Source organism: Kwoniella mangroviensis (genome assembly GCF_000507465.2).
Source record: "Kwoniella mangroviensis CBS 8507 chromosome 1 map unlocalized Ctg01, whole genome shotgun sequence".
In the NCBI taxonomy this organism is placed as follows: domain Eukaryota; kingdom Fungi; phylum Basidiomycota; class Tremellomycetes; order Tremellales; family Cryptococcaceae; genus Kwoniella; species Kwoniella mangrovensis.
This window is the reverse complement of record NW_027062533.1, coordinates 11,071,946-11,099,052: the sequence shown is the minus strand read 5'-3', so window position 1 is coordinate 11,099,052 and position 27,107 is coordinate 11,071,946. Positions and strand designations below refer to the sequence as shown.

The 27,107-nt window shown below is 44.1% G+C and overlaps 12 protein-coding genes across 12 annotated transcripts; 5 read left to right on the top strand and 7 right to left on the bottom strand.

The window, feature by feature from the left end:
- Positions 1 to 28: 28 nt before the first annotated feature.
- Positions 29 to 669, top strand: I203_104216 (uncharacterized protein; the record flags this gene model as incomplete). The annotated part of the gene is made up of 4 exons (XM_019144193.1): positions 29 to 143; positions 257 to 302; positions 386 to 508; positions 639 to 669. The coding sequence occupies 4 exons, from the start codon at positions 29 to 31 to the stop codon at positions 667 to 669; spliced, it is 315 nt and encodes a 104-aa protein (XP_019007242.1).
- A 107-nt stretch (positions 670 to 776) lies between these two features.
- On the bottom strand, positions 777 to 1,870 carry I203_104215 (uncharacterized protein; the record flags this gene model as incomplete). The annotated part of the gene is made up of 6 exons (XM_019144194.1): positions 777 to 1,097; positions 1,155 to 1,276; positions 1,343 to 1,391; positions 1,457 to 1,519; positions 1,597 to 1,722; positions 1,802 to 1,870. 6 exons carry the CDS (start codon positions 1,868 to 1,870, stop codon positions 777 to 779), a joined length of 750 nt encoding a protein of 249 aa, XP_019007243.1.
- A 365-nt stretch (positions 1,871 to 2,235) lies between these two features.
- Positions 2,236 to 6,323, bottom strand: I203_104214 (uncharacterized protein; the record flags this gene model as incomplete). The annotated part of the gene is made up of 10 exons (XM_065517491.1): positions 2,236 to 2,469; positions 2,567 to 3,401; positions 3,467 to 3,473; positions 3,552 to 4,540; positions 4,607 to 5,082; positions 5,154 to 5,340; positions 5,405 to 5,479; positions 5,536 to 5,751; positions 5,810 to 5,916; positions 5,970 to 6,323. The coding sequence occupies 10 exons, from the start codon at positions 6,321 to 6,323 to the stop codon at positions 2,236 to 2,238; spliced, it is 3,480 nt and encodes a 1,159-aa protein (XP_065374309.1).
- Positions 6,324 to 6,628: 305 nt separating this feature from the next.
- I203_104213 (uncharacterized protein) lies at positions 6,629 to 8,078 on the top strand (the record flags this gene model as incomplete). Its single annotated transcript, XM_019144196.1, has 5 exons — positions 6,629 to 6,664; positions 6,747 to 6,963; positions 7,088 to 7,184; positions 7,440 to 7,916; positions 8,027 to 8,078. The coding sequence occupies 5 exons, from the start codon at positions 6,629 to 6,631 to the stop codon at positions 8,076 to 8,078; spliced, it is 879 nt and encodes a 292-aa protein (XP_019007245.1).
- A 971-nt stretch (positions 8,079 to 9,049) lies between these two features.
- I203_104212 (uncharacterized protein) lies at positions 9,050 to 10,334 on the bottom strand (the record flags this gene model as incomplete). Its single annotated transcript, XM_019144197.1, has 5 exons — positions 9,050 to 9,161; positions 9,222 to 9,296; positions 9,362 to 9,545; positions 9,794 to 9,974; positions 10,074 to 10,334. The coding sequence occupies 5 exons, from the start codon at positions 10,332 to 10,334 to the stop codon at positions 9,050 to 9,052; spliced, it is 813 nt and encodes a 270-aa protein (XP_019007246.1).
- A 1,299-nt stretch (positions 10,335 to 11,633) lies between these two features.
- On the top strand, positions 11,634 to 13,155 carry I203_104211 (uncharacterized protein; the record flags this gene model as incomplete). The annotated part of the gene is made up of 5 exons (XM_019144198.1): positions 11,634 to 12,101; positions 12,192 to 12,354; positions 12,416 to 12,566; positions 12,639 to 12,729; positions 12,823 to 13,155. The coding sequence occupies 5 exons, from the start codon at positions 11,634 to 11,636 to the stop codon at positions 13,153 to 13,155; spliced, it is 1,206 nt and encodes a 401-aa protein (XP_019007247.1).
- Positions 13,156 to 14,248: 1,093 nt separating this feature from the next.
- I203_104210 (uncharacterized protein) lies at positions 14,249 to 15,795 on the top strand (the record flags this gene model as incomplete). Its single annotated transcript, XM_019144199.1, has 5 exons — positions 14,249 to 14,840; positions 14,922 to 15,122; positions 15,183 to 15,373; positions 15,464 to 15,687; positions 15,750 to 15,795. The coding sequence occupies 5 exons, from the start codon at positions 14,249 to 14,251 to the stop codon at positions 15,793 to 15,795; spliced, it is 1,254 nt and encodes a 417-aa protein (XP_019007248.1).
- A 515-nt stretch (positions 15,796 to 16,310) lies between these two features.
- I203_104209 (uncharacterized protein) lies at positions 16,311 to 16,742 on the bottom strand (the record flags this gene model as incomplete). Its single annotated transcript, XM_019144200.2, has 1 exon — positions 16,311 to 16,742. The coding sequence occupies one exon, from the start codon at positions 16,740 to 16,742 to the stop codon at positions 16,311 to 16,313; it is 432 nt and encodes a 143-aa protein (XP_019007249.2).
- A 621-nt stretch (positions 16,743 to 17,363) lies between these two features.
- I203_104208 (uncharacterized protein) lies at positions 17,364 to 17,945 on the bottom strand (the record flags this gene model as incomplete). The annotated part of the gene is made up of 1 exon (XM_065517490.1): positions 17,364 to 17,945. The coding sequence occupies one exon, from the start codon at positions 17,943 to 17,945 to the stop codon at positions 17,364 to 17,366; it is 582 nt and encodes a 193-aa protein (XP_065374308.1).
- Positions 17,946 to 18,993: 1,048 nt separating this feature from the next.
- Positions 18,994 to 19,708, bottom strand: I203_104207 (uncharacterized protein; the record flags this gene model as incomplete). The annotated part of the gene is made up of 3 exons (XM_065517489.1): positions 18,994 to 19,041; positions 19,132 to 19,509; positions 19,634 to 19,708. The coding sequence occupies 3 exons, from the start codon at positions 19,706 to 19,708 to the stop codon at positions 18,994 to 18,996; spliced, it is 501 nt and encodes a 166-aa protein (XP_065374307.1).
- A 996-nt stretch (positions 19,709 to 20,704) lies between these two features.
- I203_104206 (uncharacterized protein) lies at positions 20,705 to 21,319 on the top strand (the record flags this gene model as incomplete). Its single annotated transcript, XM_019144201.1, has 1 exon — positions 20,705 to 21,319. The coding sequence occupies one exon, from the start codon at positions 20,705 to 20,707 to the stop codon at positions 21,317 to 21,319; it is 615 nt and encodes a 204-aa protein (XP_019007250.1).
- Positions 21,320 to 22,325: 1,006 nt separating this feature from the next.
- I203_104205 (uncharacterized protein) lies at positions 22,326 to 22,967 on the bottom strand (the record flags this gene model as incomplete). Its single annotated transcript, XM_065517488.1, has 2 exons — positions 22,326 to 22,331; positions 22,407 to 22,967. The coding sequence occupies 2 exons, from the start codon at positions 22,965 to 22,967 to the stop codon at positions 22,326 to 22,328; spliced, it is 567 nt and encodes a 188-aa protein (XP_065374306.1).
- Positions 22,968 to 27,107: the final 4,140 nt, after the last annotated feature.

Here is a 27,107-nt window from a genome sequence, read left to right as displayed (position 1 = left end):
AAGATCACAAAGTCAAGATCACACTAAAATGTCACAAGAGGAAGATTTCGTGTTGCTAGAATCATCAGACGGGTACACCTTTGTCTTGTCGAGGAAGATCGCAGAGGCCAGTGGGACTTTGAAGTCGATGTTGGATGAGGAAGGTGAGTGTTACGTCAAGAAGAAATCTCTGCCAATACCTCGCGTTTGTCTGATAGATGAGAAGAGTGTCAAAGTGATGTATGTATCAGATGCTGATGCTTTGCTACTTTGATAGCCAATTTCGAAGAAGCCAAAAACAAGACATGTAAAATCCAACAACGGTGAGTAGCCTCAACAATACCTTCGACCGCCTCTCCAGATATCTCCATCTGGATGACCTAACAGTTTGATGTCCTTTTCTCAGAGGCGTGATATTACTCAAAGTGATAGAATATTTGGCATACAAAGTGCAGTACTCCGAATTTAACGCCGAAGATATCAAGGAAGATTTCTCAGATAGGATCGATCCTTATATCGCTTTGGAGCTGTAAGTCATAGTTTTGTCACATACTTTCCTTCCCTGCATTCACAATGAATATCACTTCCCACGCACAAGAGGTCGATGAGATTCACTCAAGAAATCAACGCTGACTGGTGACTTTCCTCTACTTCTATAGATTAACGGCAGCCGATTTCTTGGAAGCATAATTCCACTGTCTCCCTTAAGCTTCTCATCATAAATCGAGCCATTAGAATTGTAAAATACCAATGCAACATTGTACAGTATAACCATGCATTTTCATATCCAAAGCACATCAAGAACCTCTCCATTTCTTCATACTCTCTTTCACACCTTTACCGACCTCCAAATCCTTCTTGACATTCTCATCGACTTCTCTACCCTTCTGTGCAACACGTATCACCTCTTCCACTTGGTGAAAAGGAATGGCGACTACTCCATCTATATCCCCAACAAGTATATCTCCGGGATCGACTCTAGTCTTGCGTATGGGCTCGCTGTGCGGTATTTGGATATGATGCGGTGGTGGTAGAATAGGTATTTCCAAAGATGCATTGTATTCTGAAGGACGTAAGAATGTTTTCTGCCCTAGGGTAGAATGAAATTGTGCGAATACCTATATCACATCAAATTGTCATCCTTAAGTTTGAAGAATGATTTATATATGACTTACTGGAAATCCGATCTCTCGATGTTCTTTGAAATCCCTACATCCACCCAGGACCACAACACCCTTGATACCCTTGGCTTTGGCTGCTGTAGACATCAGGCCACCCCAACAAGCTGCTCCAGAGACTATGTTAGGCCCAGGCAGCCATTTGAGCGACTTTAAAGGCGATGTCATCATATAAACCCACTCACCGAAATCAGGTGAAATCAAGATTACACTTCCTGATGGAGCTGCATCTACCTATAATTACAATACAATTTAGTATAATCATCATGCAAACTTTCCGAGGACAAGTCGACACTGACAAAATGCTGTTCGGCCTTGGAACCGTTCGAGTGCTCTTGATCAGGTCTTTCTTGTTCCACCAGCTGCCATCGGAGGCATCATTAGTATAATGGCCCTCGACTCGCTCATTGTTAAATGGAATCTCATGTAGATTACTCACTCGGACCGTAAATACCCTTCCTACCACTTTGACATCCTCCTCTTCCCTACCTGAGGGCGAATAGATATTCAAATTCGGTATAAACCCGCCAGTCACGTTACCCAGCTTGACCAATGCATCTGATATCTGATCAAGTAAATCCATAAGTAGATCTGAGAGTCAACTACTAAAACCTGGTAGTGACCCGGTCAGCTTGATGACTCACCTCACATGTCGACAGATCTTCCAAACCTTTTCTGATATCTTCACCTAGTTCAGCTGTACTCGTAGCCATTTTGTCTATTTTTTCGGATTTGTGCTCGTTTTCAAGAGCACTACCTTGTCAGTATGATCGCACTCTGACCTCCCTTCATGATCTATGAGTATGTCGCATGCTTGCTGGCAACATTTCCCATTCACAGGTTGTCGTTCTTGGTTCCAATCCGGCTATCACGTCATCCGACATCTCTCGCATCTTATCTCTTTGGTCCGAATTCACCGAAAAAAATGAAATTATGCTCTTATATCTTTGTTTACTGCTGTATCCCGCATGATGCGATGATCATCAATGCATGATATGATATAGAGTATACAACATTATTACTGTTCTTTTGACATAAGTGGTCATGTCTGATGTAAAGCACAGAGAACTTCCAATCTCTATCTATATTGTCCCTCCCCATGCCCAAGTCCAAGACGTAATAACAACTCTTTCAAATCATCTCCTTCGCCCCTCACTCTGCCTCCAATATTCAATACATCCTGATTCCCAGAAAGTAAGATCTGCAAATCATCTTCAGTCTTCTTACCTTCTTCTCCTTCTTCGCTATCTTCCCGTCGATCTCGATTGGTTTGGGTTGGAGTACGTACAGAAAGCCTCTCGAGAGCATGTAACTATTTCACCATCATCAATGAGGCCCTGTACTCATAATCACACCATAGTTTCAAAGATGAACTGATGAGATCGAAAGAAGAATCTGAATCGACTTACAAAAACCTTTTCTTTCTCTTCCCATTCGTCCTCCAATCTCTCGACCATCTCTTTCTCATCCACCCACCCCATGTCCCCTCTGGAAACTTCGACCAATGCCTTACCCAAGTCCAAAATCATCTTCAAAAGACTCATCAACAACTTGAAAGTCACTTGCTGTCCTTGTGAATTCTCATGATTCAACAAACATGAATCTAATATCCTGTTCAAGGTAATTTGATGATATACCATAATTGAATGTGGTGATTTAAGTTGCCTAATTTCTACTATCCCATCTTCATCATCTTCATCTTCGTCATCTTCCACGTCTCCATCTCCATATTCAGCCGCGTACAGATAATCACCATCGCTATCATCTTGATCTTGCATTTCCGATTTAGTAGGCGAACTCGGTCTACCCTTACTTATTATCTCTTTCCTTTTCAACCTCTTCAACCTTCTTCGCATCATACCCCATCTGTACCCTATCACACTGTCTAGATATTCCCCAAAGGAATTAACGAGATGTGACATCCTGAATCTCAAGACCTGCACTTTCCTCTCAATGTTCGATCGAGGAGGGAACAAGGTGTGTACCTCCCTTTCTCTACTTTTCTTCAATGAGTTGCGCGAAGAAGGTCGATTGAAACCTGAATCTATACCTGTTTTGGTCGGTTTATCTTTAGTCTCAGATTGGTGAAGAACCTGCCAATACATTGTTCGAAGGACGATTTGACATCTTGATACTCTCAATATGAGGTTATGGATCGTTTGGTATTTGGATAGTAACGATGTGGGGAGGAGGGGTGTAATGGATGATGGAGGAGAATATGAGAGGTATAGGAAATCTAGCGCTCTAAGATAAAATCAAGATATGAGCTCCACCCCAGATCCTATATCAGTCTTCACACAATCACTTACTCGATGGCTGTGTTTAATGTGAATGCAACAAGGTCAGCTCGACATAATCCGTACTTGTACAATTGTAAATGGAACAGACACTTACCCTGAGGATCCAACCATTTCGCTCTCCTGCCTTTATCTTCCTCATCCAACTGTTTAATCGCGAAACTAACTCTATCCTGAACTTCATCCCATGGCCCCCCTTCCCCTCCTCCCTTCACTTTCACCCTGGTATCACGTTCATCCATCACAGTTGTCCTTAACGCATAAGCCAATTCCGATCCTCCAGGAGGCCATTTAGACCTTTCACTCAGCCCCACACCCAGTCCTATCCCCCAGTCACCCCTTTCTCCGTCTCCCAGAGTGTGATGATTATTATTTAGCATCGGATCTAGACCTAGTCTCACTCTTGTTCTAGCTCTTCTACCCAAACCCATCGCCTCGCCTGCTCCAGCATTGTCTTTCCCAAATAACGAGTCCGATACTCTTCCGAGAAAATTCACATCCCCTCCTAGGAAATACGCATAAAGTATATCTAGGTGATCTAAGAAATTCAGATCATCAAGATATAACGAAACTAACGAGCTTGAGATCATCATCGAGTGATTCAGAAGGGGTGAGAGTAAATGGGTCGATATGAATATTGGTAAAGTAGGAGAATCGGATGGTAAGATTGATTCGGAAGAATGACGAGATAAGAATTGATGTAATTTATCTAAAGGAGTTGATGTCCATATCTGCGATGTTTTATCTATCTTCTGGTGAATTTGAGAATTTAGGTGTGATCCGGGAGATTGATTGAACAGGTTCCAGAGATCATCCAGCTCACGGAGTCCAGTCTCGAAGGTTCCTACTCCTTGATCCATTTCTTGGGTCGGTTGAGGCGATGAAGCGACTAGAGCTGAAGGGGGAGCAAATAATTCCGTTGTGAGAGTTTTCCTTTGCTTATGAGAAGATCGACCATGAGATAATCGCAATTTCGCAGAAGATGTCGAACCAATTAATGATTTACTGAGATCTTTAGTTGATCGTCGCCAGTGATCGATTTCCTTCTTGACTCGCTTGGAATGGACCTTCATATCGCTCGTCAAGCTATCAACCAGCATCAACCGTAAATCAACCAGTCCCTCATGTTTACCCTTCCGTGAGGACACTCACTCAACACATCCATCTCCCCAGTCAAATGAGACATCCACACCCCAATTGCTCGAACAAAGCGGGTGGGTGTTCGCGGAAGCTTCCCTCAGTAATCTAAGGTTTTTCCCAGCTTCGAAGAACGTCCGTCTATCAGACTTAGGTATAAAATTCGGCATTTTCCTTGACGAGAATGTATACTCCCAGGATCCGCTGGATCTAAGCTGACGGATTATACCTAAGTCCAACCATGGTTGACTATTGGAATCTGTATCTTCATCTTGGGTCGATGAATCTGATAGACCGATCCATGCTCGAAGTAAACTGAGAAACGGACCGATAGATTGACGGAAAAGAAACGCTAATGCCAGTGCCGATGGGGACGATGGGGACGAAAACGGAGAGGAAGTAGCGAATGATGCAAGGAGATGGTTGTATATGTGACTGAGCAGGGCAGAAGATCTTGTAGGAAGGGCAAGTGCTTCGGATGTTGTCAATGGCTGGAAAGGAACGATCAATCAGCAAACCGTGGTAATGTGATCTCATGAGCATTGAGAAAATGTGAACTGACCCAGCACAAAACTTCGCATAATGTTTCACCTAACTCTCTCACATCCTTCGTAGCTCCCAGCCACTTGTTCCACCCCGCATACGACTCTTTCGTACATTCTTCAACAGCCATCGTCAGTCTCTCTTTGATGAATGCCAGGTATGTTGATACGCCATGTAAAAGAGCATGATGTGTTGGTGTAAGTGGCCTATTGACGCAGGATCGGAGAATGAGCTTTAGTATTCTTACAGAGCGTGTATACGCCAGCTCACAAAGTACTTTGAGAATCAACCATGATCTCCAACCTCCTTATCGAAGACCCGATATCCAAGAATCGTTCGATCATCCTATAGCAATGCAATCAAATCAGCAACCATCCACAGAGTTTACTAGGGTAACATACGAATATGCAGTGACCCTCTCGACTCCAATTGGTCTGCCGCCCTGATCAGCCCATATAAATCTCGCTTTTCTCCCATTCCACTTCAAATGGTCGGTGATAGTCGTACCCAGCGTGGAACGCATCATCAATTCCAACAGAGTTTTCGAATCATGTATTGGAGTTGATTGGGCTCCGGAAAGTTTACCTAGTTTAGGAAGGGCGATAGGAGGCTCTAGCCTGTGCGGCATCGAGGTCAGCTGATAGCCAGGACAAGAGGAATGTGATCTGTACTTACGATGTCAATAGAGCATCAAAAGTAAAGGTAGATTTTTCGGATAGAAACGGTGAATTACCCAGATTGGATGAAGGCGAAGAAGCGACATTATCCCATGTTTTGAGGGGCTACATACAGTCGATAAGCTTGATTACAGTCATTGTAGATTTCAACAGCTTACCTCGAAGATGATTCGTCTACTGGGTCCAGCTTCGGGCTGCTCGACAGCTTTCTGCCAAATATCATCTTCTCCTTCATCCTCTACCGGTTTAACATTTACTTCTTCTGTGTCTGTAAGAAGCTGCACGAGAGGTTGCTTTGCCTTTGTAGGTGTTGGATTTATACTGAGATCCTGCAATTCATACCTCGAGATACCCCTCAGACTACCTAGCAGCCTTTCCGTACCGGATATGTGATCATCTAATGGCGGAAGGACGAAACGAGGTTTGATATCTGGTAATTTCGAAGAACTTGCAAAAAGGCTCGATTGTTTTTCTGTAAGGGGTATTGGGGCGAGCTGAAAGAGAGTCGTCATGATGGTGATTATATCCTGCTATATCCTCTGCATCATCTTAGACTGTGGTCTATCTGTCTATTGTAGCGGTATTAACAGATGAGCATTCGAGTGTTTAAGAACGCGTCTTTTCATCTTTGATTTTGATTTAGTCAAGTCAGTGCGCAATGTTTACATCCCACGTGGTTCCCATCTAGGCACGGGCCTCCAAGAGATTTTTCATCGATAGCATCAAGAGACATAACTTTGACTGTCTTGATCCTTGATACTTATCACCATCCAACCCAAATACATAGGAAGACCACCAACAGATACATGCCGACAAGATGTCAAGGCCCGAAGAGATCTCTCCACCAGAAATAGTACGTTTCTGCTCTAGATAGTTCAGCTGTCGGCCAAACAGAAGGTTGTTGGGCTCCAGCTGATATATCGCACGGTAAATAGTTCTACGGTGATATAGAAGCTACGAAATACACTTCCAACACACGAGTGAAATCGATCCAGGCTCAAATGACCAGACGAGCGTTGGAGCTGCTGGCATTACCAGAGGACGAAACTGCTTTCGTACTGGACATAGGATGTGGAAGTGGGTTAAGTGGAGAATTGTTGGATGAAGCTGGACATGTTTGGGTAGGGTGTGATATAGCACCTTCAATGTTGGGTGAGTACGGATTCAACAGCAATCAAGATTGTTGAATCAGAGCGAAGACATCATTCTATGAAATATCTACGAAATGTCTACTGCATTTTTTGGATTCGAGCTGATGTATAAGTGGACTACACAGAAGTCGCACTGGAAAGAGAAGTAGAGGGAGACTTGTTCCTACAGGATATAGGACAAGGATTCGGTTTTAGACCTGGTACTTTTGATGGTGCTATCAGGTGAGTGATGAGTCTCTTTCACTGCCCATGCTCAATAATTATGATTCTATATTACCCTTTTCTACATATGATGATCACAACACGACGGTCTTCTTACCTATGAAAAAAATGGTGAAAACGCCCGTAAACCCATTTATACCCGGGCAACCCATCTGATACTTTCTCGTTCAATCTCCCAATCATTTACTCGATACATATGCGAAATGGTATAGTCGCTGACTGACTTTTATGATGTGGAACTCGTTCACAAAACAGTATATCAGTCATTCAATGGCTTCTCAATGCCGACTCAACCTCCCATTCACCCGCTCAGCGACTAACGCGATTCTTCACCACGCTCCATTCCGCCCTCAAGAACCCCTCGCGAGCCATATTCCAATTTTACCCATCATCAGATGATCAAGTACAAATGATAGTCAATGCTGCTCAGAGGGCAGGTTTCGGAGGAGGTTTGGTAGTTGATTATCCCAATTCCAAGAAAGCCAGGAAAATGTATTTATGTTTGATGGTTGGACAACAGGAGATACCGAAAGCTCTAAATGGAGATGAGATGGAGGTTGATGAGGGAGCTTCGCTGGGGATGAAAAAGAGAAGAGAAGAGATATTGAATGAGAAACGTAGAAGGAAGGATAGTGCTGGTGGAAAGAAAGGAAAGAAGAGTAAAAAGGATATGGATGCGAAGGAATGGATAATGAAGAAGAAGGAACTGTATAGATCGAGAGGTAAAGAAGGGTGAGTGGACATGACTCATTTGCTGATAGTCGAATATCGACTTGGGTCGGAAATTTGCAGAATAAATTGTGAATAGACAAGCTGAATGTCTCACATTTTCATCTCAATAGGGTACCGAACGATTCGAAGTATACAGCGAGAAAGAGAAAAGTCTACTTTTAAGTATGACCTAGTCTTACCAAAACATTTTCACGATTATCTCTCTTTCCTTTACGATCAACTTCTTGTACTATTGTGTGCCTCATCGAGCATGTATCTTCATATTATCCGACCTATCTTACACCGATTTTCTACACCATATGTCATTCACTCAGATCACCGAAACGTCACAAATCTACATTCATGGAAAATGTACACGGTGCCATCAGTATGATCCAATACTTTCCCGTCAGTTGACAACTACATAGTCAATAGAGAGTGGCTATAAAGGTATATCGATAAGGTCGTATACATTTAATCTACATCCTTATACAACATTTTTTGAAATACATATATAACGTCTGATGCATCATAGATCTTCGACATCTACCCGTCTTGCCCTCCTCTATAGATCACTTTTACCAGCACTTCCCTTCATGTGACCTTCGAACACTGACTTACAATATCGTCGGATTGTATTTATGCCTATGTGTATTCCTACGTCTGAATACTATTCAACTCGGTACATTGATGAACAGACACCGATACATTCCATTTTCCGTTGACGTTCTGGACTGTTATGATTGTACTGTGTATATCAAGTACTTGACTTGCCAATTTTGGTCCAGGGCTTATTTAAGCAATCGTATCGTCGTCAGGAAAGTTCATACTTGATCCGTAAATATTCTTCATGCCAATTTTGGTGTTTTCGCTTCAAATGAATTTCACTTTCGCACTCTTTTCTTGCATTTTTGCATTTTTGCATTTTTGCATTTTTGCATGTTCACGAGACGAAAGAGGCTTGCATAGGTAGTAAAAGGAAACATTTTTTCAGAAGCATTGTATTGTATCGGTATTTATTATTTTTTTCCATAATTTTCTTATTAATGTAGATAGTTTATGTTTGTAGGGGTTTGATTTTGGTTTTTGAAGGAGCGGAACTTTTTGAAAGATTGAGGAGAAAAGACTTCGTGGTACTTGTTATTTTTTTCACTCTAATATCTAGGAGCTTCGGCAGCACCACCGGCAGGAGCAGCTCCTGAAGATTCGTAATCCCTTGCGGCTCTTGATCCTCGATCAGGTGAAGCCGAGTATCTTCTTCTAGGGCTATTCAGACACACGTCTTATTAGCTATTTCTCACTACACTGGCGAGAAATATAGCTCACCTGGGTGATCTTCTTCTATCATCGTAATCGTCTCTCTTAGGTCTTTCATCATAATCTCTTCTTCCTCGATCATCCCTACATAATCAATAAACACAAGGTCAGTGTGCACAATCAAGAATCGCATGGTGATGCCAACCAACCTATCAGCATATCTATCCCTATCATCCCTTGGTGGTCTACTATCATAACCCCTTGATCTGCTATCGTATTCACCTCTGTCATCGTACCCTCTGGATCGACCTTCGTATCCACCTCGATCGTATCGATCACCATATCCTCTGGAACGACTGTCGTAACCTCTTCGATCGTTGTATCGATCTTCGTCTGTAAGAGAGTTGAAGATGGATTTGGTAAGCAACACATTCTGTTCCTGGTATTTATTTCAAGTTGACAATTGACATGAATGGAGGGATTGGACTGATACATTTAAAAGATGAATGGAAATTGACGACTTCCATTCCCTTTTCGGTGGGAAGATACCTCTTTTGGTTTTATCTTTTTATGATTTCACCCTTCGAAGCGGCTGAATGCAGAGATATCGATGAAGATAGATAAAAGAAAATCATATTCACAAGTAGGTCTCTTCACACCCATATATTGACCAGGAGTAGGCGCATGGGGTTTTTGAGTAGCTGAGAAATCGACTCTAATATTCCTACCGTGTAGACTCAACCCGTTGAGCTTCTCGATAGCTCGAGTGGCATCTTCGATAGTTCGCATGGTGATGAATCCGAAACCTCTTGATCGGTCAGTCTGCAAACGAACCAAATTGAAATAAATTAATTACATTCCATCACATACCATACTTTGATTGCAAAGAGAAAATCTAGTTTCGAATGGTTGAACACTCACTCGTTGATCATACACAATCACTACTTTCTCAACATCACCATATCTCATGAATTCATCTTCCAAATCCCTTTCCCTAGTTCTGATAGATAGACCAAATACACCTAATACATTGTTAGGTTCAGCCTCTTGGAGTTGAGGTGGACCGCTCCTTCGAGGTGGAGGTCGATCATATCGATCTCTGTAATCCATACGAGGATCCAAAGCCCGAGGATAAGGTTCGAAGTAAGGTGAAGGTGATCGACGAGGGTAAGAGTATGTCATTATTGTTGTTGGTGAATATCGTATGGTTTAACGGTTGGGAATGGGAAAGGGGAATATATAGTAGGAAGGCACAATCCGCAGTGGCGTTGGGATTATATAGGATAGAGATGAGGACGTGAGAGCGGCGAATGAAAGGTAGAAGCAAATAGTCAGCACAAAGAACGGAGGTAGACTACAAAGGAAGGTCTGGATGGCCGAATTCGTCCAGAATAGGATAAAAGATAAAGGATCATTCTCTCCCCATTGCTCCTCATTATTCTGAATACCAATCATGCCCAATCCATGCAATCCAGATTCAATCTCTCTTTTCTTTTCGCTTCCATGCATAGACGGGTGATCCTTTCGTGGCGATAAAGACAAAGAAAATAAGATACATACCCATTACCTTCCTTTCTTCCATCTCTATCGTAATCATCCCTTCCTCCTCCGTTACTTGGTTCCCTGGGAGCGTCACGGCCCCTTGGTCCGGATGGTGGAGCTCTCTCTGCGTACTCGCCAGATGGGTAAGAAGCTCTGGAAGGAGGGGAGGGCGATCGAGGTGCCCATGTTTCTCGAGATACATTTGCGTTGGAGGAAGAGAAATCCTAAAGGAGGATGAGACCCGAGTGTTGAGTGTTTCTCACGTCGCGGGAACATCTGACATGGTTGAAGAACGACTCACCATTTTGAAAAAGGTAATTGTATCCTACAAGGGGGTGACTTCTCTGATGAACAGAGAAGGAAGAAGAGGTAGGTCAAGAGTGCTCTTGGTCTTGCTGTTTTTTTCCAAAAGATGAGATCCAGCATCGAACCTTGCAATGTTTGGCGATTGTGGCACCACACATATAATATAATCGCGTACCCCATTTGGCGCTGGCATGGTCGAGGATGAGGCGCAGCGAGATAATCTTAACCGGGATGGTAATTAAGGTTGGGAGAATGACAATTACAAGGACGAGAACAACGTCCAGGATACGATTCCGACTGTATACATGATTCATTGCCTGATCACCTTTGACCCTACACTGGAATCCACTAGCCGCAGACGATCACACACCCACTCACAGCTCACGTCTCTCGAACCGACGATCAAAGGGATCAAAATCTCGTGCTCCCGCTTCTTTCACTGGTCCATTCACCCGTTGACATCCACCTAGCAACCCTCCCTCGCTCGGGCCGGCTGGTCATGATTCAAAGCTGCTCAAACGGATCAACCTAGTCCATGCAATCCTTACTCAAACCAGCATCGCATAATCTCTTGTGAACTGCAGATCCGTCATCTCCCATACATATCATCCCAGACTTCACAACTGCGCAATCATGTCAACATATGATTCCCCGGCTCCCACACCCTCATCTCACCAGAACACATTTGATACGCGTCTAGCTTACATCCAAGGAAGTACCTCATCTCACCATCATCATCAACATAACGTATCTACATCCTCCTCTTCCACGCCTCTGAATCGTGTACCTACTACACCTTCTCATCCAGGTTGTGTACTGTGCAGCTTGGTAGCCTCTACATCCGACCAGCTTCAAAATCAATCATCAAATTCACACAGTGCACAAACTGCTCTTTTACCGCCAGGTGAGAGGAGCTCTTCGCCCTCTCCTTTACTTGCCCGAAGGAGGTCAGGGACAAGTGTGAATACCAATGGGAAAGAGGCGGTGCATCAAGATAGTCAAGTGACTGTATATAAAGCTGAGGGGAAAGAGCGATTATGTTCGGATGGGAAACATCTCGTGGTGGTTGTTAATAAACATGTAGAGAATGTTTATGAATTTGTGAGTGAATCAATCTTCCTCTCCATAATGCTCGACAGTATAAGAGAGCAAAGAAGACCTCTTTATATTCATGTCCATGTGTGATTATAGGGTCCCTCAGATGTCCCATTGCTCAGTCACATAATCGACCTATCACACCAACTCCTCTCGTCCACCGCCGGTCAATCAAGTAGTACACCAAGTGAGGCCGAGAGGGGCAAAGGGAAGGGAAAAGAGAATGATGTGAGGGTAGGCTTTGTAGGTAGTGTCATGAGTGAGTCGAAGTATCTATACCACCCTTTTCTACCTCTTAATTGACGATTGACATACAATAGAGGACCCACAAATACCCCATGCCCATCTTCACGCGCACGCTATGGTCGGTCCTATCGATACGTCCCTGCCCGGAGCAACGTTCTGGAGGAGGAACGTGGTCTTTGGGCCAATGAATTGGTGGGGCATCGAAGACTTAAGAGCGGAAATTAGGTGCGTAGATCATCGTAGCTACCGTAATTGAACCGCTGTTGGATCTAGCTGATGATTCAGCGAATCATGTAGAGAGGAATCATCGAACAATCGGGTGAAATCTGGCTATCAGCATAGGGATAGGGCTCCTATTGATAGAGTGCCAGATGCTGGGTCAATAGCCGTGAGTATCTACGCTTGTAGTTGAATCCTTCCCGTTCATGACATACGCTTCTAGTCTACTCTATTTGCGTATGCTAAGCTGACATCTTTATAGGGTCTACCAAACGCTCTCGACCCATCCCACTACACCGATCACTCACCACCCGGCTCGGCCAACAAGGCCGACGCCATGTCTCGGACATTATCAGTGCGTTCAACTAGGGAGGGAGGTACTGGATCTCCTACAAGCCCAGCCCAAGTCTATGTAACTCCATCAAAAGGGAAGGAACCAGATAGGTCAGGTGGGAGTGAGTCATCTCGTCGTTCCGAGGTAGGGGAAGGTGAAGGGGAAGAGGGATACGTAGCTGTGGATTTGGATGATCTGTCTACTGGAGATGTGGGAGGGAATGCCAGCGTTAGTAGGGTTGAGAGGGGAGGTAGGATATAGGTTGGTCGTTTGTCTGTTCTGGTTGTCAAGGTCTGGGTGATACTGTAAATACTGTATGAGTATATTTTACCAATACCAGCTCCGGACTCCCCAAGAACTAAACTTGTACATATTCATCCTCATATTCATATGCTTCAATCATACATAATCAATTCACCAACAAGACACATAACTTAGCATAATGCATCAGATCATGGCAATGCTCTCTCTGGTGTGAGATGCCACGCTCATGGGTGGTTGATGATTACGTTTTGAGTCTCTCATGACGCGCTTGCTTTTCTCATCTCATCCCATCCCAATCCCAAACCAAATAAACAAAAAACCGCCCGTCCCTGAATCGTCCTTACAGACGTGTTATTTTGTTTCGGAAACAATAAAAAACAAAAACACCATGGAGCTGTATGCTTACGGTGTCAAGGTATGTGAGAGGAAGAAGACCAGAGGACATTAACAAAAAAGGAATCAAGTGAAGCGACGACGCAAAAGCAAAGCAGCGCAAAGCAAATTAGATCAGGTCAAAGCGGAAGAGGCTGGTTTCATCCTACGTTGACAACTCGTTCAGCAATTCTCTTTTCATACCATTTCTTCAACATCCTCGTCTTCATTCTCATTTTCGTCTTCATTTTTGTCATCACTCGACAAACCTCTACAATCAACATCCCACGACCTCTCTCAACACCACGACTGGGTTAGAACAGCAAAGGAACGATTTTTTAGAAGAAGCAACGGACAGGGAACATCTCTACAAGGTCATAGCGTTTTACAACAAGGACACCGTGCGCATCCATCTATTTCCTCTCTTCCCAATAGGCAGTCAACATATACGTGAGTACTCCCCCCCTTGTGATTCATCAGCCCCATCTACATGCATATCACCGTTCTCGATATAAACATTCTGTATACCAGGCTGATCATCTCTCATCATCATCGGTCAACATTACAATCCTACTTTTACAGTAACTTGTCCATTCCAACAACCAAACAATTCACACTCCTTACACCACCACGTTCATTCCACTTTACTACACTATACTATAAACACAAACAAACATACTATAAATCTACACTCACGAATCGACGATAATCATTAACAATGCTCACAACACCACTATTATCACTATTCCTCCTTCTCCCCACACTCGCCCTGGGCGATTCTGGGCACAACAACCGTATGGACATCCGATCTCACGCCAGACAACGAAACCATGCTAGAGCAGCAGCATTGCAGGAGAACGAATCCCGCATGCTCAGAAGGGAGTTCAACGATGCCGTCGAACATAAGATGGCCCGTAAATTATCTCGAGGTGGATTAGAGTTCGCCAAAAGAAAAGCAGATGGAACTCAATGTAGACCTAAGAACGGTACTGTCCCAACTACATCTTGGAAGAATGCTTCTCCAAGTTCAACCGCTACTTCAACTTCCGTAGTAGCTTCTTCTGCTGCTGCTGCTTCTTCCGACGTCGCCACTACGACAACTTCAACCGACCAAGCTCAAGCTACCGCTTCTTCTACCACCGACCAACAGGCTACATCATCTTCCTCTGCCGACAGCTCCGCCGCTACGGGTGTATCATTGGTTTCGACACCCGCGTCGTACGCCGGCCATACACCTAATGGAAACAAGGCAGGTGTCAGTGCGGGTGATTCTTTGAGTTGGTTGTCAGGTAAATTAGGTTGGTGGTATGGTAAGTCAACTTCAACTAGGTCTTTCTTTCTCATTGTGTCATATTCGCGGAATGGCTGATATGTGTATATGTGTTTCTCAGATTGGTCCGCAACTCCTTCAGGATCATGTGGGAATGCCGTATCAGTACCTATGATCTGGGGAGGTGGAACTGCCGATATTGATGATGCATCTCGTCTGGAAGCCTTCAAGTCGTTGAACTACGTACCTCAATATATCATCGGTTTCGAGGAACCTGATTGTGCAGCTGGATCAGGAAGTGCAGGTATGGACGTTAGTACTGGTGAGTAAGCTATCTCCTTGGCTCAGTATGGTGTAAGGTGCTAATTGACATGTGTCGCAGCCATCTCCATCTGGAACCAATACGTGGTACCTAAAGGAGAAGCAGGTTCGATCTTGGTCGGTCCATCAATGTGTAAACAAGCTGCAGAAAGCGGCTGGTTAGGTCCTTTCATGGCGGGAGTCACTAGAAAACCCGATATCATGAATATCCACGTCAACAAGAACAGCGCTGCTGGTATTTACGCTGATATCGTGAGTTACATTCATCCACAACAAACAGTTTGTTGCTTCATGGCTTGTTAAGGTCAAATTGACTGATGTGATCTTGTAATTCGATTGCAGGACCACTACTATAACACCTATGGTCTACCAATCTGGGTTACCGAATTCGCTTGTGTAGACGATTCGACGAGCTTCATACCTTGTACCGACCAAAGTGAAATCAACAGTTTCATCCATACCGCCGTCGACATCTTCGAGTCAGATTCGAGAATCGCAGGTTACGCTTATTCCAACGGTTATGGTTTAGGTGATGTTTGGCCAATGGTCTCGAACGGTCAACTGACGTGAGTGCTTTTTAACTTGAAATCATACAAATAGGTCGTCTGCTGATAGGATGATGATACAGTGCTTCCGGTCAAACTTATTTGGCTGCTTTGAGCAAATACCATTAAGCGGATTACTCTCTACTTGATGAATGATGCCTCGCACAGCACCTCCGCCAATCATTCAATCCAATCTTTTCTCTTTGATCTGAATTTTTTGACTTGAATATATATACCCTGGAGAATCTCGATATACCATTTTGAGCTTTATACACCTGATATCTTGAAGATAAGAAAGAGGAGGAGGAATGTTTATATCACGTTGATCGGATAATCTTACAGTGTAGGGACATTTAGTTTCTTGCTACTTAGTATATACCCCTTTGCTTGATGAATCTGAATGGTCTGTCTCTATACCTTGTCTCATGGAGTTACACGCGTAATTGGCATGAGATCATCATCATTGCAGCCTTCATACAATCTACGATAACTGACCTCCTCAGCCGATCAGTACAGACATTGATGGGTAGCATCGTATAACGGTGTCGATTCGAGATGGAGGGCGATAATTCAATTATCTATAAAAACAAGAATTAACATCATCGTTACATTTTCCATCTTTCAAATCCCGTTCCTACCCACCTTCAATCATCCCTAATATCCCCTTCATCGTCTCTCTCCCAAGGTGCAGGCCTATCCCCCCAAGGCGGCTTCTCATCCCTCTTCGGATAATTGTTTCCATCATACCTCCACTCCCTCATCTGTTCCAACGTCTTTACACCGGGATACTTATCCAATCCAGCATCGACCGTAGCTTTCCATACGTCCTCTTGAGCCTGTTCGATATGTCTGATGAGTTCGGGAGTCTCCGTGAAATACCCTTCTATACCCAATTTATCGTCCGGATCATCATGGCGGACTTGGATGATAACTTTTTGCGAGGTGGTGCGAGCGATGAAGATGTATGTTTCTGGGTGAGAGGTGTGGTATTCCACGATGGAGAGAGCCTGGGGTCGTTCGGACGGGAGGACTTGGTCTTCCAGTGGGGTTTTGGAGTTGGCTGTTGAGGTGGACATGATGTTATTGTCGGCAGTGATATTGGAACCGGAAAAGTTTGTATCGCGTATCGATTGTAGACCTGGAAGATGAAGTTGTTATATGTCAGATGGGATGTCGAGGGTGGCAAATGGCAAAATGCACTTTCATCATCATCGTCATCCCCCGAGCTGATCATCGTCGTACATTTGGACAACACAGCATACGAGTATCGTTGAGTCCGAGTGACCGGATGACCGAGATTGGCGAAAGGTGAACACGGCCATGATTCAATGATCGAGGATCTGCACTTTGCATTCTGCATAGATCTGATGCATGTCTCCCGAGGTGTTCGGACACTGCTCAGATTATCGCTCATTACGTGCAATCATCATATCAAGGTACAATATCCATCACATCATACACATCAAGAGACTCATACTACGGTTCGGTTAACAATTATGAAGTATTTGCACAATAGGAAGCCGTTATAAAAGCTGAAATAAAGTCAATAGCACGACGTTTCACAATACAAAAAGAGTCAAAACCCAGAATCGAATATGCACAATCACATCAATGTTTCGTACATCTACGAATGTTCAGTCAAAATCAGCTCGGACGATTGGCCTTCGTGAGTATCGACTTACTGTACCTTCATGGGTTTAGTAGATCTGACAAGATTTTTGCCATCTACATTCACTACCCGTATAATAACATCTCATACAACCTGGAGTGATGCAATTCGCACCAACACTGCAAAACTGACCACACCTCGAATATGCCTTCTTCTCCAATAAGCCATGTACATCCCTCAGACACTCTCTACAGGGTCTACAGAGTACTCCCTTACTTTCTTGATGTCCTTCTGGAGGTGTACCATACCTATATGCTTTGAGGGTATCGATCGACACAGCATCGTTTGAGTAGCCTTCTAAGCCTGCTTGAACAGTTGCATGATATATGTTTTTCTGGACGAGTTCTAGATCCTCGAGAAGTTGGGGCGTTTCAGTGAAATATCCTTCAAAGCCTACTGTATCGTTCTCGAATCGAATCTGAATGACGATCCTATCGTCGTAGGTCTTAGCGATGAAATGATATACTTCTTGATGGTGAGTTAAGGCGTATTGTTCAAGTTGAGTAGCGAGGTCTTGCTCAGAGGGGGAGACTAGGTCAACATATTTGGCTGAGATGAGAGTAAGGAAAGAGGAAAAGGTGAGAAGAGTGAAAGCGTAGAGCGAGAACATTGCGAGTCAGTGATGAGATCGAGACACTAATGATATCGACGTTTGTAGGTACCCGACTGTGTCTGTTAAGATGGGGTGGTTTGAGTGATTGAAATGTGGATTGAACGATCTCCTTCTCATCTGTTGAACTTTCAGCCTGCTTTTATACCTTTCGTCCACCCTTCTCTTCATATCGTACACTTCGCTTGATTCGGATGGGCCCTAACCAAGATAGACATTTCGTCAAAGAGTTTGACCGATCCACCGTTCTTCTTCACATGTCCTCTAAATCTATTTTTAGTCTACTTCTCTTAAACGATCTTGGAAGAGCTGAATGCTGCATGCTGGATGGAGAACGGTCCAAACGGTCATGGCGGTGAATGGGTAGTATCTTCCTATATAAACGGATTGTATTCAACCTTGTCGTGGATTCAGTTCATTTGCCGTCTCCTGATGAATGACACAGCTCAACAGTGTACGTCGACAAAGTCGAACTGTTGAAAGTGGATAGCAGGCTATCAACGAATGCTCAAAGGACCATCGCTTGTTTGCTTGGCTTTCACTGGAGACCAATGGACACTGTGTTGTATAGAGATCTGCAGATGTGGCAGATATGTACTGCTCTACGAGTCGTGTTTACATCACACACTTGACAGATCTTGTTTGGATAGGAATTGGGGGCTTTTTTTGCCGGTGGCTGTGTCGAAATACCATACAGAATGACTCAGACTGACAGGATAGGTATGCACATGATCGAGTTTGCAATGTGTTTCGGTAAGTCAGGACGAATACGTCTACATTGATGACATCTCGTCTTGTTTCTGCCACCATACTCATCTTTGTGTGATAGGTGGCATGGAGGTTACAGTATTCATTACGAAGCAGTTAATATAGTGCAAACAGGAATTTATAAGAAGTGGATATTGGACGAAAAATACAGGATCAGAAGACGATTGTTCTGGTCGCTGATTTTATAATGCCATTTCGAACATGATTGTCATCAGCACGGGGTCAACTTCAATGTATTTGTCCAAAGAAACTCGGTGAACAACCACTTACCCGAGGCTGATTACAAGATATCATGGGAAATGATATCCGTAACATCTGAAAACGGTGACTGACGGATAATCCACGTAACAAACCAAGAACAGTAAGTATCGTATCGTATTAATGATATTGGAAACTTATCGAATACCATCAGACTTACTCTTTGACATGATTTCTGCCATCTACATGCTCCGCCCGTATGATAACATCTTTGACAACCTATTACCCAACAATCGAACCTGGTCGAACAGAATTGTCCACAGCTGGATCGTCGTTCTTCCAGATCTGAAGTGACCAGGTGTCCCTCTCGTTTACGTTTATCATCTATTCCAATCCAACAACTCAAATGTCTTTTCTCATTTTCAGCTTCCGATCGGGGATCACCGTATCGATAATCCTTCAATGATTGCAAAATCGTACCTCCTGCGTCTTGATGAACAGCTTGGGAGGCAGCTAAGATGGATTGTTGAGCGATATCTAAATGATCTAACAATGCTTGAGTTTCGGTAAAATAACCTTCGATCCCTACCGTGTCGTCCTCGTACCTGATTTGAATGATGATTCGACCATCTACTGATCTAGCGATGAAATCATATATATCTTCATGTTGTTGGACAAATTTATCGATCGAAAGAGCTTGGTCTTTCTCTGAATAGGATTACCAGATCTACATATCCGCCCATCACGTAGTTGAGTGTGGCGAAGAAGAGCAAGCTTAGGTAAATGAATGATCGCATTGCGTGTTGGTGTACAGAAGTGTCAGTTGGAAGTATGAAAATGCGAGTCCGTGTGAGTCTGACTGGATCTTTAGCTATGAGCTAGGCAGAATACTTGTGTGACTTATAGGGAGGATAGCGATAGAAATTTCCTCTGGATGAAACTCTGTTCTTTCTATATCTCAGAAAAATATCACCAACTCGAGCCTTCTTTCCGCTAACATCGTTGAGATTTGCATTTTAGAAGCCATTAAGAAGGATTTTCGTATACTTAGGATAGTTTCTTCCGCGGTCCATATCGAATGATACCCGTTCGACCGCGTAGTGATCAGTAGGTCAACGCAAAAAGCATCTCAAAGCTATGGTCCCGTTGGCGTCGAGGATTGATCGACCGGAAGGACAGTATGGCGTGGCGGCACGATGGTGAGAGGATCATTCCCCATCATAGCTTTTCGATGCGCGGCTCATACGTCATTGCGGTAAGTTATTGACGCCCTCTTGGGAGAGCCCTCTTGGACCGCATGGTGGTGAGACTAGCTCATACTACAGTAGGATGTCAACAACGATGGGAAAGACTCATGATCGATTTCTGATTGTAGTGGAGTTCCATCAAGCAGATAAAGATCTGCGTAATGCTCCTTGAAATCAATCATCGCTGTGTTAGATCTTGCTTTAATTGGCAACTTGCGGGTGTGTGTGTGGCAGAAACTGATCCTCTTACCATGAAACCGAAGTCTCTTATTCACCTTTTGGCCGAACAAACTCATGTCTTAACGAGATGGAATAGATCTCATTGTTCAGCCTGTAAACGACCTGAGAAGCGATCAGAATGATCTTCATGATCGGCTGGCCGTTCGACCGCATGGGAAGAGGACCAATTTAGACTGGCTCCTGATTATAAGTCAGGAATTACACAAGTATGTAACTTATGCCTTTTTCTTTCTCCCTTTTTCCTACTGTCCCCTACTAAATCTCCTCCAAACCTTCAGTATCCAACGAAAAGTCAGAACACCAACGATGCGATCAACCATTGCTCTCACTTTCCTATTCATATCCTCTCTCATCTACTCTGCCCTTGCAGACTACGTTGACATGGTCATCGAATCCGAAAAAGACCTCGCTGCTACTCTGGACAAATTCGTGGAAGATCATCCCGATACATACGACTTCATTGCCAAAACCTTCGATGGGAAAATTGTCATCCAAATCCGATTCGAAGACGATACCGTTGGTATAGAAGGATTTTTCACCGAGACAGAGGAGCTATTGGATGACTTGGACGTAGCGCAAAAATCAATCTTGGGTTCTATTTCTCTCAGTGATGACTATAATGATCAACAATGGGGAGGGACCACTTTGGCAAGTCTTCAAGGGTACAGATACGGCGCTCCGGACGAGTTGGAAAAAAGGTTGATCTGTGCACCATGTCGAGGTTGTTTAAGAGATATCAACGAACACCTCAAGAAAAGAGTATCACTCTGTGGACAATTTTGCGCTACAAGGTTGAGTTGTGTGGTGCCGGGTTGTCAAAGATGTTACTACACCGGAGGCGCATGCCTATGGCAAAAATCCTGTCAAAGAGTGAGCTTTTTCCACCTATCCATCCAGTCAGATAATGTGGTCACAGAATAAAACGTGTACATGTACGCTGACGCTTACAAACATCCTGGTCTGATAGAGCCGATAACTGCCACCGGAAGCGTACGGCAAATGCAACTTATCCCAATCGACACTTTCTTTCCATTCTCCTGATTCTCAGCTCTGATCCTGTGGTTCTACGTTTCATGAGACATCCGTACAGTGCAGTATGAACTTATGCTATGCCAAGTATGTCCCTCATGGTAGTGTCGCACGTTTTGGCTGGAGAGCTGTATACATTACAATTCTGCGGAAGATGACGCAGCATTCGTGTTTGTCCTGTACTCTACAAACCTCGATCCTGATATGCGGTCTGAGCCACGCCCCGGTGTGTATGACGCGATATCTCATACAGACTCGAGCTCCCAGATCTACTTTCGACGGCTATCAAATACTGACTGAGCCATGAGCTTCATATCAGCAGAGTGTGCGACAACTGACATATGAGCTTCACATGCCCCGTGAACACTGCAGGATATGATATCACAGTTGTCTATGTAAGATTGTCAGTATGTTTACTACAATCGTTCAAGATAAACTTCTGATAATCACCTCGTGATTCACCACCCATATCGATACAAATCGATTGCTTCAGAGACAACAGTCAGAAGATCATTCCAATCGTAGTGATGTTCGCTTAGGTTCGGGGCCACAAGCAGATTCTCCGATTGCTGGAGTAATTATCCTGATATTCTCAATATCTTCTACGAAGGGTCACACGTGATGGACTATCTTCTTGCGATGGGTGTAGCTGATCTCACTTCAGTCACAGGTAGATACCAATCTCACGAAAGTGATCAGGTATTCTAGATGTCAGACTGCGCCCTTCGTCATTAAGCAATCAATCCATACCGGGCGGGTTTATGCACAACACAGCAATATTATTCGACTTGATAAAGATAAAACACATCACTATCGATCAATTGTACAATAGAAGAAAGAACACGGAAAAGCAATCTCGCAAGGGACCTATTTGTCTGAGTCCATTGCCAATCAGAGACTAACCCTGTGAGACGTGAGTTTATAATCGTCAGCATTGCACATCTATGCTGATCCTGACTGAAGCAAAATTCAAACTTACTCTTTGATATGATTTTTGCCAAATACAAGCTCCGCCAGTATAGTAGCATCTTCTACATCCAGGGACGATGCAGCTCAATCTGGTTGAGCAGAATTGACCACAAAAGGAAGCCCTTTTCTTGAGATGTTCATTGACGTCCCTTAGACACTCTCTGCATGGTTGACAAGATTGTCTCTTGTGTAAATCGCCTTCGTCCGGAGCGCCGTATCGATAAGCTTGAAGGGATTCCAATGTAGTTCCGGATTGTTCGTCCAATCCAGCCGAGACGGTAGAAGCCAAGATTGATTTTTGTGCCACATCCAAATCGTCCAACAATTCTGGAGTCTCGGTGAAGAAACCTTCGATACCAACGGTATCATCTTCAAATCTAACTTGGATGACGATTCTACCATCGTGTGATTTAGCGATGAAGTCGTATGTGTCTGGATGATCTTCAACGAATTTATCAAGAGTACCAGCTAATTCCTTCTCGGAGTCAATGACCATGTCGACATAACTGCCCAGGACGGTGGTAAGGAGAGAAGTAATCGCGAGGAAGGTCAAAGTGATGATTGATCGCATGATAAGAAGTTGGTTGAGGTCGTTTGGGTTGCTCGTAAGATTTCTGAAGAAGGACGTGAATTGCTTGAGAATGGGATGAGAAATATCGAAATCGTGACCTGATCATCCTCTATATATAGCTTACGTCTCGAATGCTATCGTTGACGACCTTCATCTGCTGACTGACTCCGGTAGCATCAATCCTTGCCTCTGTGAGACACCCGCCACGCCATTGACACCGTCTGGCCGTTTGGCCATCCATCCCGCCATGCAAAGGAAGCGGGAGCTGTTACTGCATTGGCACCATTGCTAGAAGGCAACGACAGTGAGCTATCAGTATTAACAGTAAGGCGACTGCGGTTGATCGGCATCCAGGAGAAGAGAGCGAACCTATGTTATAGCCTTCTTACAACATCAGCTGACTACGGTCTTCATTCGGGAGCGACAGACGAGAGAGTCTGAGATAGCAAACAGTGTGAAACAATATCTACATCCGATCACCGGAAGAACGTACGTTGATGATGCCAAGGCTAACAAATGTCTGATGTATCTTTTCGGACATCCCGGCCTGAGGCTCAGTCGTCAATCAATCTTCTCGGATGATATTCACGATAACGGCGGGGCGCTGTGTGTGTCGTACTCACCCAGATGGAAGGCTGTGTGCCGATCATACATACACATAGTAGATGTGCCATATCCATACAATCGAGGATCTGTTTTCTCAGTATCGGAAGACTGATGATCAATCTTTTGTCATTGTAGCTGTATACTTTGGCGCTATACAAAGCGCTCACATCGGCGACAAGTCTCCTCTAGCAAAGGGGCTGTACACCTTATCTTGGATATTTGATCCACCATGCACATTCCGGACTTCATGCTATTTTATGCACTAGCGAATGGTGGGCATCAATGCCATATCGCCGACTTCCAAGCCAATTCATTACATCATCTTCGACCTCAGAGGTCGTTACCCCGTGATTGCACAAGTACACACTTGTTTCGATCATGGGATCACCACTGAGCATCATGATTGGCTGCACAATCAGAGTGTTGGTTTTTACCACATAATTGTCGGGACGATGCAACGCTTGGACTGTATGACTCCGCATCATGACCAATTGTCCATCTGTCATCCTGTCTGGTGCCGAAATCCGATCTTGACCCCACCCAACTCGATGATAAACTTGACACCTACTATCGGATAAATCTCAGTAAAGCGAAGGTGTCTTCAGGCTGGAACCAAACAACAGGTAACCATCACCATTATTGACCGATCCGACATCATCCTCCATGCGTCTTCGATGTCCAATGGAATGAAATAGATGAAATGTGGCAAATTCCTTCGATCGCTTCAGCCTTCGATTCCATACTTGCGTAAGACCACCGTACACGATGACCTGAATGCCGTTACTTTTGGAAGCGGGTTAGTAACACATTCCCTGCCGTACTATTTAATTTATCGGAACAACGCAGCAACTCTCTTCATTTTGAGACATGTGAACGGTGTTTGTGTAGTACGAACTCTTGTAGAATTGAGCAACGTGCATATAAATTAGATTCTAGAGCGATTTGCCATACTGGACATGAATTTGAAGTTTGGTCGACCCTTTTTCGCGCGAGTCATAGACACGGGCAACGTCCAGCAATCAGCGTTACACAAGTGCGGCCAAGCGAGATATGAAACAAAGAAGAGCCAAGAGCTTCAAAGCGGGGGGGAGAATGTGTTATTCGTGAATCTCAGAATCTCATCAACACAGAAGGGAGATGCACTCCGCCGTCTTAGCCAGCTGTCTTGTACTCATAGGAATACTCGTTAACGGGAGTCGATGCATGCTTTGCAGCTCGCATTGAGCTCATGATCTGCATGTACCGCATGCTGTCTAGCTAACATTTGCTTCCGAGAATTCTCGAAAAATCAGCGCGAGGGAAGACGCGTCTGACTTTCTGAATACAATTCAAGTTACAATTTTCTGCAGAAATCCGGTACTGCACTCGGAAAATCAGACGCGTCTCTAAAAACTGGTTCGAAAGCTCAGGTTTTAGTTTTTAGACTGAGACCGGAAAACTTAAACTTAGTTCTCAATTTAGGGGGTCCTTTCTCTTCAACCCTTCCCTCTTCCCAATCGTTAACTTATCGTGAGATACGGTACGTTTATCTGAAACAAGGCGATATGTTTGATCAACCCAAGCGGAATTGAACCACGATGTGGTATACGTAGGATATAGAGCGGATCGATATGGAGACTATGCTTTGTCCATCTACTTGACTCAAATCCAAAACTCCCTTTGCAGACCTACCGTTTCAATTCGGAGGTCCGTAGATGCACAGCTTTTCCCAGCAGGGGGCATCCATTTCAGGCCGAAACAACGCAATCAGGTCCGCCGAGCACTCGACCTGAATGTACCCCGCCATCTGGCGCTTTGGCCTTAACGAAGTAAAGATTAATGCGCCACGTCATCGACTGTCGATCCCCGGGATAAGATCCATCCAGAAGGAAAAAGCCCTTCGGAGTTTCCACCGTACGGACGATGAAGTTCCACATACAGATTCCTGGTGGCATCAAACCATATGAATGTATTCCATTCCGATGATCCTTATAGTCTGAGAAGATCGGCCTGATAAGGCCGATCCTGGGGATAAGTCTTGGGCAACTCACTGATACTTAGCGCAAGCAGAGGCTCTCAACCCGTCCTAGGTACGATCCAACCTGAATCAGATATCCAAAACGCCATCATTCGCTATGCGTTCCATGCTGAACTGTACTAGCTTTTTGGGCACCTGATCAACGATCGTCGAAGATCACGAAGATACCAACAGCTGCAATCGTTAAGATTTGTCATCTATATCGGCATATGTCGTGATGCTGATTCAAGTTTTGATATCGCGTCCAAGAGAATTGCTTTTTGCTTCCACACGACAACGCTTCAGGCTTTTATGTTATGCATTTCCAGCTAGCCTGTTCTTGAGTTCCTGTTATGATAAGGCTGTACAAGTGCAAGAGCGTTGAAGAGATGTTTTGAACACACATGTGCGGATCATCTTATTACGAGAAAATGGATGAACGTAAAAAAGCCGTCCTTCTGTAAGTTGACGCGATCTCGTTGCTTTTAATCTAAAGTTTAATCTTCTAAACCCCTTGGATCATTTGCTCTGTACTTGACTTCCATGCGTCCGGACTTTAATCTACCGATTTCAATGAGGCATCAGGGTTTTTAACTTTTACTTTCTTGTAATACCAAGAGAAATCAGTCAGGTCAATTGTGCTCCCATATGCACATGGCTGCAACCTCGGCGAGGTCGTTGGAAATTCAGATAACTCCATCATGAATTAGAAGCGGAGCAGATCCCACTACGAACGCCATTTGAGCTTATCGTCTTTGATAAAACAGGGCAGCGCGGTTAAGGGCTTAACTTTCTCCAGATGGATGCAAATTATGAGTCTTTCCGGACAGCCGGCGCATGGGAATGAGTTATTGTCAATGATGTGGAGCCGGCATGGAAGCAAGAGTCTAGAATTGTAATCTCACGCTCTCAGAGTCGGAGCAAGAAGAGAAATGGATAGCATGCAAAGATATGTTGCTGGGTCCGTCGGATTTCGAGTTGCAAGGTCAACCCAACCCAACCCTTTCTTGGTAAAACGCCTCGTTTACCTCATATTCCTCATCTGGGCTATAGCAGATCGAGTACCCTTTATCTACCAAGTTGTCCCGAACACCACCAAAATAGCACCTTAATCTCACATACGATACACGTTCGTACATACTTGATTACACCACTACCAGCATTGCTACAGTACAGCCTATAACATCCATTTCTCCTACAGTAGCTTATTGTCCTCGGGCTCTTCCGGTCAATCAGGAATACGGTTGGGATTCAGACGGTTTAAAGAGAGTCATCTGTCAAATCCAAATCTCAGGGTAATACAGTAATTGTACTCGTAGAATTAATCTAAAAAATCAAAAGCAGCCAACCCCGCACCTACCTAATCTGCTACTACTAGACGGACGGACAGACGGGTGTTGGTCCTGTTTAAACCTGATTCAGTTACAACTAAAAAATCAAACGCCTACACTCTAATCGTAAATACTGTCATACAGTACATCCTTTCGTCAGAAGCCCTCTCCTCGCTCTCGCTCTGATCCGTACACGTATCTCAGTTC